The sequence below is a fragment of the Scophthalmus maximus genome, chromosome 12, assembly GCF_022379125.1.
Source record: "Scophthalmus maximus strain ysfricsl-2021 chromosome 12, ASM2237912v1, whole genome shotgun sequence".
Taxonomy (NCBI): domain Eukaryota; kingdom Metazoa; phylum Chordata; class Actinopteri; order Pleuronectiformes; family Scophthalmidae; genus Scophthalmus; species Scophthalmus maximus.
This window is the reverse complement of record NC_061526.1, coordinates 10333059-10344169: the sequence shown is the minus strand read 5'-3', so window position 1 is coordinate 10344169 and position 11111 is coordinate 10333059. Positions and strand designations below refer to the sequence as shown.

The 11111-nt window shown below is 44.3% G+C and overlaps 2 protein-coding genes across 2 annotated transcripts; both read right to left on the bottom strand.

Annotated features, from left to right (window-relative positions):
* Positions 1–506: 506 nt before the first annotated feature.
* Positions 507–1838, bottom strand: nop10 (NOP10 ribonucleoprotein homolog (yeast)). The gene is made up of 2 exons (XM_035618371.2): positions 1644–1838; positions 507–875 (listed from the first exon to the last, which is right to left on the bottom strand). Exons 1-2 carry the CDS (start codon positions 1695–1697, stop codon positions 735–737), a joined length of 195 nt encoding a protein of 64 aa, XP_035474264.1. The 5' UTR covers positions 1698–1838; the 3' UTR covers positions 507–734.
* Positions 1839–2618: 780 nt separating this feature from the next.
* On the bottom strand, positions 2619–10877 carry lpcat4 (lysophosphatidylcholine acyltransferase 4). The gene is made up of 13 exons (XM_035618311.2): positions 10566–10877; positions 9144–9507; positions 8391–8503; positions 8015–8075; positions 7816–7874; positions 7520–7554; positions 7155–7209; positions 6449–6531; positions 5896–6021; positions 5642–5798; positions 3733–3819; positions 3415–3550; positions 2619–3211 (listed from the first exon to the last, which is right to left on the bottom strand). The coding sequence occupies exons 1-13, from the start codon at positions 10680–10682 to the stop codon at positions 3042–3044; spliced, it is 1563 nt and encodes a 520-aa protein (XP_035474204.1). The 5' UTR covers positions 10683–10877; the 3' UTR covers positions 2619–3041.
* Positions 10878–11111: the final 234 nt, after the last annotated feature.

Genomic DNA, 11111 nt, shown 5'->3' with positions numbered 1-11111 from the left:
GAACCTCACTATAGTACAGGGCTTTACCGTTTCCGTTTTATTCTGCTTATTCAACGTGAAGAGGAAAATATGGCAAACATGAAATATGGTATTCTATGACATTAATCTGAGCTGCGGTTATTAGTTACTTTTCATATTGTTTAACATTAGACAAGTTGTTTTCATTTCAGAACAATCAATGTCCCTAAAGGTGAAAAAAAAATATATATATATATATATTTTATGTCATGACCCTTCGGATTCATCGTGTGATTCTTTGGTGGTTTAACATCACTGTTATTAAATATATTAGTCTCCATCAGCTTCCATTGCCTCCACTGGCTCTTCAGAAACACGGGTTTATAAAAGTAAACTCTGAAAACTTTTCCTTCAGTTTGTTTCATAACTAAAGAAACTAAACGATTGGACGCTGCAATAAAACTGAAACACTGAAATTCTTCTTCTTGTGACTCAAATGTTACAAGAGAACAAAAAAGATTTCTGCAGCACAAGAGACACAACAACAGTCCACGAAGAAACTGTTTATTCAGCATGAAAACAGAATTTTAAAGAAAACCTACAATTGAAAAGTCACAGAACATAAAAAAGATCTTTAAAATCAATAACAGCTGAAATCAATGCAGCTACAACCCCGCTCATCTTCCTCCACAGTCCCATCTGGGCCTCGGTCCCTCCACTTCATGGTCTTGGTCTCAATCGTTTCTCCGCTTCTTCTTCCTCTTCCTCCTCCTCCTCTACAGAACATGCCTGGGCTGCTGGGTGAGCAGGAGGCCAAAGCGTTTCTTGAGAATCACTCGATGTCGGGAGAACTTGTCGTCTGGGGAGAACCGGGCCGGGTGGGCCGAGCTGGTGGGCTGTCCGTCAGGATTCAGCTTCTGTTGGTGATGAAGAGAGAGAAAGGGTAAGGGTCTGTTTCATATGAAACGGAAGCATTTTATTGTATATATATTTATATATATTCATCGACATCAGCGCTCATCAACCTTAGTGGACCTCCGAGCTCTGAAAACTTTCACTATGTCTCAGCAAGTCGGACAGACTTTACTCTTCGTCCAGAGACTAAAACACCCAGAATTAAGTATTTTACAGAAATCAGAACAAATGTTTTCCTTCTTTCCTGTCACTCATCTGACAACTCCTCCGATTTAATCTGGTTTATTTCATATCCGTCATCAGCCTGCATCACAATCAAAAGTCACATATTCCTGAGACTTTGAACTTCATGTAACACAGAATTGTGAAATATTGTAAGACATGACAAACACATGACTGATGATAACGGACTCAATCATTTGAGCAGATTCTTCGACAACTTGAACATTTGACTTTGAAGAAACGTGAATGTGGCAGGAGAAAACTAAATATGTACGTTTTGTAAGTCTTAACCTGCTGATTATTGATATTTCTATTATATGTCTCATGTCAGAATATCGTGGAAAAACAAAAACCCTTAACATCATGTGACTAAAACAAAATATAGACTTTCATGATTTGTTTGCATCATGAAACTAGTAACTGACAATCTGGTACTACATTATTAAAATAACCATCTACACGTGACTGTGACGACGTCATGTCTGTTTGATAATCGAGATACTCATTGATACTCATTGATATTCGGTCGCATGTGAACGCGACGTTACCTTCAGGGTGTAGATTCGCTCTCCGCTCTCGTTCTCGTAAAACTGCAGAAACATCGCGACAGAATCGATCAAATGTCGTCGATCGAGAAAATAGGAATATTGTTTGTTTGTATCGAGAAGTTTCTTCCTTTCGATTCCACGTGGTGAAGTTTCTCCTCGTCCGGGCGGGAGAGCGGATATCCGGCTCAGAGCGCGCGGCATGCTGGGAAAACTACGGGAGCGTGTTGGGGGGAGTGGGCGGGGCCTCATGCGCGCGGGCACGACACAGATCAGAGATCGATAGTTGGACAGATGCAGATGTTTAAAAGATTATTTTGAAAGTAAAAGTTGTGACATTTATTTATTCTGAAAACATCCACATTCCATTTAAGTCTGTTTCAAGACGAAAAACATTAAAAAATATATTGAACAAAATTGTATTTCGAGAAATAGTTGAATATTTTAAGAAGAGTTGTAATATTTAGACAAGAAGTATGTTTCTTTGAGAAGCAAATGTTCAAATATTCATGTGAAGTTTGTCTCTTTTCTGTCTCTGACACAAACAAAAGTCACATTGTACGAATCAAACATCAAGATAAATATCAGTGGTTCTATTCGTCGTCCTCCTGGTTTCCATGACGCTGGACGTGTGGTCACATCTACTCCTGACGAGTCACAGTCGTGTGACACTGATCCAAACCCCGAGGGAGGAGACACAGCTCAGAGGAAGACGAAGGAAGAAGAGCAGCTGACGGACGTCACACCTGATCACCACACAGACACAGACCATGATGCACTGCAGCCTCACCTGAGGTCACTCAGTGTCCCAGGTGACCCAGAGTCTCCCTCCACCTCCTCTGACGAGACAAACTGCAGAACGTTTCCTTCAAAGTTTGACAACTTGACGAGACGGAAACGACAACGATGAACGTGAAGAAACAGGAGGCGGGAAAATGCCAAACAATAAAGAGACGTGATCGAGTCATAAACAAAAAATATACTTGAAACAATTCAGTTTAATTAATAGTTTCATCTGAACAAGTCTCACATGTAATAAATCATTTACATAAAATAAACTTTTCTGAGTAGTTTCTTTTTGCACAATCCTTAAAAAAAACTTTAATATATAAAACAGATTCTATAAATAAAACATCGGATGCTTCACATGACAAAAGTAAACTTTTTAACAGCATCTGAAAAAACTTGAATAAGATTTACACACACACGCACTTCATTAAGCCACTGCAGCATCATTTTGTCATATTTTAGATAATTTATGGCTCCTGACGTTTGGCATTAAAAACCTGAGGAATTAAAAACACACAATCTGACATTAAACTTTAAAAATAAAATACTTTCTTGTTCACGCTGTAATAATTGCACGACTCATTTGATCCTCCTGACAGAAATAAAAGATCCTCATTCAAACTTCTTGTTGTCGTTGTCCTGCAGATGTCGGTTGTTGTTCTCAGGCTTCTCATTGGCCAGAGGAGTGAACGGCAGGCGAGAGACCGCCTCCTCCGGCTGCAGGTATTCGTTGGCCACTCTCTGATAGGTCGGGTGGGTCGTCAGCACTCGCAGCAGGTTTTCTGATGAGATGGAGCAGAAACCAGATGAAGTTTATTTTTATGATAATGAATGAAGAATAATGTTTAACACATGAAGCTTCATCATCTCTCCCGATTAATATGCAAAATTCACCGTCTCTTTGCTGCATTTCATCAGGCAAATGTTTCTGTTGTCTGGACCAATAAAAGATGATGTCATCTTTAATATTTAATAAAAGTCTCACCTGCAGTGACGGGGCCGTGAGCCGACACCTCCCTGAACAGCTGAGCAGTGTTGCGCTGAGGGAACCCCAGCAGCGCCCCCATGAGGCCAGACAACTCCTCTGCACTCACCCTCCCTCTGCCCTCCCCGTCAAACAGCTGAGCAGAAGAAATAAACAACACAGACAACGACACAAACAGACGTTGACGACAGAAAGGTTTAATCCTCTGTGATGAAACATATTTTAACTTATTGGGTTTAGGGTTAGGGTTAGGATCAACAATCAAACTGCATCAATCAGATTAGTCTCATTATCATCATCATCATCATTATCACTCACTCTGAACGCCGTGTGGAGCAGAGACCTGAAGCCGACGCGCCCGGAGGCGACGCTCAGATAAAACTGCCTGACGTCCACAGTTTGATCCTGAAACAAGAACCAGATTAATTTGTTTACTCAAAATTCATAAAAGAAAAAGGACAAATGTATCACGTGTCGATTCATCCAAGAAACATTTTCCATGTTGTGAGCTTGTTCTGTTAAACATCGAGCTCGATGTTCAGGTGCTTTGATCCCTGAACAAAAAAAATAAAAAAAAAAAAATAAAAATATATATATATATATATATATATATATATATATATATATGTAATAGATATTTTAGGATATTTGAAGAGAGATATATATAAGAATAGCTGAACTGAACAGAGCTCATAGTTTCATATTATCCCAATAGATCACTTGTCTCTGTGAACGCAGGACGACTTGTGGTTCAGAGTCTGTGAGAGTAGAATGGGAGGTAGAGCCTTCAGCCACCAGGCTCCTCCCCTCTGGAACCAGGAGGCAGAGCCTTCAGCCACCAGGCTCCTCCCCTCTGGAACCAGGAGGCAGAGCCTTCAGCCACCAGGCTCCTCCCCTCTGGAACCAGGAGGCAGAGCCTTCAGCCACCAAGCTCGTCTCCTCTGGAACCAGGAGGCAGAGCCTTCAGCCACCAGGCTCCTCCCCTCTGGAACCAGGAGGCAGAGCCTTCAGCCACCAGGCTCCTCCCCTCTGGAACCAGGAGGCAGAGCCTTCAGCCACCAAGCTCGTCCCCTCTGGAACCAGGAGGCAGAGCCTTCAGCCACCAGGCTCCTCCCCTCTGGAACCAGGAGGCAGAGCCTTCAGCCACCAGGCTCGTCTCCTCTGGAACCAGGAGGCAGAGCCTTCAGCCACCAAGCTCGTCTCCTCTGGAACCAGGAGGCAGAGCCTTCAGCCACCAGGCTCCTCCCCTCTGGAACCAGGAGGCAGAGCCTTCAGCCACCAAGCTCGTCCCCTCTGGAACCAGGAGGCAGAGCCTTCAGCCACCAGGTTCCTCCCCTCTGGAACCAGGAGGCAGAGCCTTCAGCCACCAGGCTCGTCTCCTCTGGAACCAGGAGGCAGAGCCTTCAGCCACCAAGCTCGTCCCCTCTGGAACCAGGAGGCAGAGCCTTCAGCCACCAAGCTCGTCCCCTCTGGAACCAGGAGGCAGAGCCTTCAGCCACCAGGCTCCTCCCCTCTGGAACCAGGAGGCAGAGCCTTCAGCCACCAAGCTCGTCCCCTCTGGAACCAGGAGGCAGAGCCTTCAGCCACCAGGCTCGTCTCCTCTGGAACCAGGAGGCAGAGCCTTCAGCCACCAGGCTCCTCCCCTCTGGAACCAGGAGGCAGAGCCTTCAGCCACCAGGCTCCTCCCCTCTGGAACCAGGAGGCAGAGCCTTCAGCCACCAGGCTCGTCTCCTCTGGAACCAGGAGGCAGAGCCTTCAGCCACCAGGCTCCTCCCCTCTGGAACCAGGAGGCAGAGCCTTCAGCCACCAGGCTCCTCCCCTCTGGAACCAGGAGGCAGACGACATCTCTTCTTTTATAGTTCAACTTCAAACCTTCCTCTTTGATAAAGATTATAGTTCCAGCTGCTCAGGTGTTTAATAAACCATTTCTTTATTAAGCTTCTATAGGCCGAGATTGCTGGGGGAACTTATATCACGAGCATCTTTCTCCCTCTCTCTCCCCCTGTATTTACATTACATGTCACTAACTCTGTTTTTTCTCTCTCCTAGTGTATCTCTGACCCCAGAGCTGCAGGATCCAAACCCATCATTATTGTACAAGTATGTTGTTATATGGCGCTATACAAATAAAATAGAATTGAATTGAATTGAATTTTCTGTTCTTCATCTTCATGTTAGTGAGAAGTGTTGAGGTCACGAATAAGAATCATTTCACAAACCAAAGTACCTTGGAGAAGAGGCCACAGAGCCTGACCGACGTTTCTCTTCGCTTCAGTCCCAGAAGAGAGAAGAGCTCCTCTGCACTGACCTTTGACCCCTGGGCTCTTGACTGACACCTGTCAATCATTCGGTCCAGAGATGCTTCCATTTCAAATGCCTCCAGGCTGAGAGAGAGAAGAAAGGGTGGGAAAACATAAACATTGCTAAAGTCATACGACCAACATGACCGAAGGTCTTCTCTGACTGAAGGTTGTCTCTGACCCGTCGTCGTGCAGCAGCGACAGCGTTTTCCTGGCGGGAGATTCCAGCAGGAGTGAGAGGTCTCCCACTTTACGGACAGGAACTCCTCCCTCCATCACATAGTCTGTTGCTGGGACGCCGAGTGCCCTGAAACAGCAGAGAATCACACACGAAAGGTCACGACAGGTCGCGACCTTTGAGACGCAGAAGACATATGAAAAACAAAGGCCACGACTGAGCAGGTTCCTCAGGTTCATCAGGAGCAGAGTGATGACGAAATGACCATAAAGTGTTTGATTTATAGAGACAAAAATAAAAATATGTGAAAGGTCACAAGTGTTTAACTACTGCGTTCACAGAGAACAACATTATTATTATCATTATATTTAACATTATATTTATCTCACACACAAAGAAGCAACAATTTTCTTTGATTTCGACCAAGAATTTTAATTAATTACTGCTCTTTTCTTTGGGTTTTGGACTTCAGACAAAACGTGAACTTTGTCTCTGAGATTTGACTCTTCTGACACTAACCAACATGAGTCAGCTGCAGCTCGAGTGTTGTTCTTACTTGGCCATGAGTTTCTGAACGTTGTCAGCAAAAAGCTTGGGGTTGTTCTTCTCCTCAGGTGACGGGTTGTACACCGGCAGGAACTGAAGCACAGACGTTCATCGTGTGTTACAGCCAGAATCTGACATCACAGACCACACCCACCACATCGTGACCTCACAGACCACACCCACCACACAGTGACATCAAAGACCACACCCACCACACCGTGACATCACAGCCCACACCCAACACACAGTGACATCACAGACCACACCCACCACACCGTGACATCACAGCCCACACCCAACACACAGTGACATCACAGCCAACACCCAACACACAGTGACATCACAGACCACACCCAACACAATGACATCACAGACCACACCCACCACACAGTGACATCACAGACCACACCCATTATACCGTGACATCACAGACCACACCCATCACACCGTGACATCACAGACCCCACCCACCACACAGTGACATCACAGACCACACCCACCCAACTTCCTTCCCTTTAGGAAGTGAAGCTGTAAATTAGTCTGACACTGTCGTCATGGCTACGTGAAATCTACCAGACAGTGATTGGTTGGTACAGTCGTGTGTGTGACGCCAGCATGTCGCGGTTTTCAGTCAACACGAGTTTCAATGAGATGAATAAACGTTTCATCGAAGGTGAAACTTCGACTCGTCTCTATATAAATAACCAGGTACGAACCTCGACCGTCATGTTGGTGTAGAGCTGAGAGGTCGTGTGCCATAGCGCTTCAATCCTGTCAATTTTATAATTCATGAAGAAAATTATAGTAATCTGTCTTTTCACAGTGTAAAAATCCAGATATTATTTCAGAGCCCCATGCAAATGATCATAATCTTTATCTTATCTTATATTGATACCTAATCTATAAATTATTTTACGGGATTACGTTTTGGACAATCATAAAGCAAAAAATTAAAACCATACACTTCCTGTAAATCCTCAGACAAAAAATATGTCCAACAGCAGCAAATATAATAAATATATATTAATATATGAATAGAACAAAATGTTCCGGGTGTCAGAAACACAATCACAGAACTCACCAGCTGGTTCCTTCATACGTCCAACAAACTGTGTCCTGAGAAGAGTCAGAAAGATTCTGTCACGTAATAATCATTCACTCTTAATCACTTTAATTATTCATATAACGTCGCTAGTTCATTTTGTCACTTTAAGTTTTGATTCTATACAGAAATATTTTCCGTATTATATAAAACCAAAGAAAGAGGTTCCTTCATCGTTCCAAACAGGAAGAAAACAAACAAATTCACTTCTTATTAATATGTGATGGTTCAGTCGTCTGCACACATGATTTATAAATCTGAGCAGAGTGACTCACCAGCTTATTGGGGTATCGCAGCAGAACCGGTTGCACCGGGACTCCGGCGAGGAAGGCGCCTGATGAGTGACACAGAGGAATGAGAACGAATCAGAGGAGCGGAGTTGATCAATCGCCTGCCGTCATTCCTGAACAACCAGCTGGAAACTGAGGAATGTGGTGAAGTTTAAACTCCTGGTTTCATGTTTTCATGACTCACCTGGTTTGAACCTGATGAGAGATCGGCCGTTCGTCGTGGTTCCTTCTGGAAACATCAGCATCTAGACGACATTCAAGAAACAAACGTTCATGAGATTTACGACAGAAAGAAATAAACATAGTTCTGACAGACGACTTGTGTTCTTCCTCCTGGAGACGTGGATGAGAAGTGAGTCTCACGTTCACCTTCAGGATGTGACACGAATCAAAGTGTTGATCAGCTGTTTGTGACAAACCAGACGGTTCATCCACTGGTAACTCATATGTGATTCAAAGGATTTGCTCTATTGTTCCTGTGACTCACCACGACAGTGGATCAACTCAGACTTCTACCAGACTGAAGATGAAGTTATGAATCATGTGATTAAAGCTCTGACCTGAGGCCAGTAGCCGCCAGACGTCAGCCTCTCTGTGACCTGAGCGACGACCTTCTTCCTCGACTCGGGATCCGTCCTGCTCACCAACACACACTGGTTGGACTCGAGCAACGCTGGAAAAAAGAAAAGGAAACAAAAGAAAATAAAGATCAGAAGACGGGACACAGGAAGAAGCAGGCGCAGCAGATTAAGAGCCAGAGGACTGAGTCACTCGTTTACCTTTGGAGTTTCCTTTTTTTTTATTATCATGAAATATTATCACATCCACATAATGAGATCCTGAGATTGGAGCTGGAGGCAGAGTGAAAACGCTATTCACTCCAATTCTCACTCAAATTAAAAATTACTCAGTGACAGTTAATATATTATATATAATATATAAATATAATATATAAACTACTGTACCCAGGAAATTATGCGAATACAAGGAAAGGAGAGGAGAGATGAAACTGTAAAAGAGCAACACTCACATTCAGAGAACGACCCCAAACCTATAATTTTTAATATATATATATATATATATATATATATATGTATAAATATATAAAGTTGGTAAGTGTAAGAATGTCTCAGGAACATTCCTGGATCCAGAAGTGAATCACCTGTTTTCATGGCCGACATCTATCTTTGATAAAAATGTTCATGTAAATAAATCCAGAACTTTTTGAATTATCCTGCAGACGAACAAACGAACCAATCACACGAGCTCCTCGACTCCTCCAGAGAAAAGAACCAATCACAGAGTTTCCTCACCTCCGATCACCGGCAGGCTGGAGTTCTCGGACCGCGACACCACCGCCGGCAGTCGGGCCGTACACAGAACCAAGATGTCCAGGAAGCTGCTGTGCGGAGCGGCCACCAGCACCGGCGCCTCCTTCAGGTCGGCCCTGCGACCTTTGACCTTCACCCACAGGAAGCCCAGCGAGAAGAAGGCGCCTCGGCTCAGAAGCCAGATGGTCACCTGGAAGTACCACCAGCGCCAGCCGGTGACGGGCCGGGACCGCTCCTCCGCAGACAAGCCGGCCAATCGCAGACGAGCCAGAGGCCAACTGAGGAGGAACAACATGGCCGCCAGCGTGACACGCAGAGGGAACAGGACGCTGCCGAGGACGAGGCCCTGGGACAAACACAGACCTCAGATCTGCTGCTCATGAACTTCTTCACATCAACACTTTAGAATGACTCAGTTTGACTCCACGAACATCATCAACACATCAGTTATTAATATTCATTCTGTTTGTGAGGAACATCAACATCATGTGAGGAAACCACACAGGAAAGAAACGACTGAAGCGAATGATCATCAATCCATTCGTCTGGTGATCAAATCTATTGATTCATGTTTTTGTAAAAAACACAAAGACTATTTAAATGAAACCAAACGTTCGTCTTCGTCGAAGCACAGATTTTAGAGGATCATCGTATAAATTAGAGTTTGTAGTGTCGTTTATATATTATATCAAATAAAACATGGAAATTCACAGATTTTATGTAAAACACAAACATGTCTCATAAAGATTTACATCCCTGCTGTGGCATGTTAGTGAAGGGCGTGTCTGTGTTGGGAAACTTATTTTCTTTCCTTGTTCAGTAACTTTGATATTTTATGAAATATTCTGGTTTTATGAAACTGAAGATATTGTGAATTATCTACTTGAAAAAGAACCAGGATCCTTTTCCTGTTGGTCACATCAGTTTACACACTTATTAAAAACAACTCTATCATTTTGAATTCATGATCACAGATCAATTCAATTGTCGCTAGTTGATTACGAGTCTTCTGGAGATGAACTGATGATTAATCGACTAATTGAACTGTTGCGGTTCTGCGTCAAAGCATCACGTGACTGATGAGGACAAACAGAACCGCTGATCGGTTCAGGTGTCAAGTCACGAAACCCCGAACCAAGTCCCCTGACCCGGTCCTCAGCTAACACGAACCAGAAACTACAACAAGGACGGAACCGAAACCAAAGGCCGAAATCATCTCTGCTCCAACTTTTCATTGTTATGACGTCAAGAGAACAACAACAGTGTAGTAAAGGAATTGATAGAAGATATTGATGATGATGAGCATCAGTCGGACTGTGAGAAAGACTTATTATATTATATATTCATGTTCCCCTGCAGCTCGTGAGGTCAGAACGCTCGGACGTGGTGGAGGTGGACCGTTACCCGGATCCTCTGCGGCCCGGTGAGCTTCACCCGGTGGATGAACGGGTGAGGGTACTCGTCGGTGGAGCGTCGGTCGCTGGAGCGTCGGTCGTCGGCGCGTCGGTCGCTCTCCTCCATGGTGACAAACAACTTGTTCTTGTGACTTGACAGATTCAGTAAAACTTTCACGTGTCTCGCGTGAGTTTAAAAGAAAGTTTGGTAAAAATAACCGGAAACGGTTCCGAAAAATAAAAACGGTTAATAGTTCTAGTAAACTTGTCCACATGGAGACACCGACGCAGATCGACAGACGCTCATCGTTTGTAAACTCTCACCTGTCGTGCCCCGCCCCTCCCCTCCTCACATGCCCCGCCCCCATCGCCTCACAGCCCCGCCCACCCCGCGCCGGACCAGGCGAGTCCGACCGGTCCTAGAACCGGACTGTCGGGACTAACCTCAACCCAGACGAACAACACCTTCACTCACTTCGTATTTCATGAAAAGAATCTCTCTCTCTTTCCTTCTCTCTAAACAAGTTCAAATAGTCAAAAGTTTTGTTTAAATTAA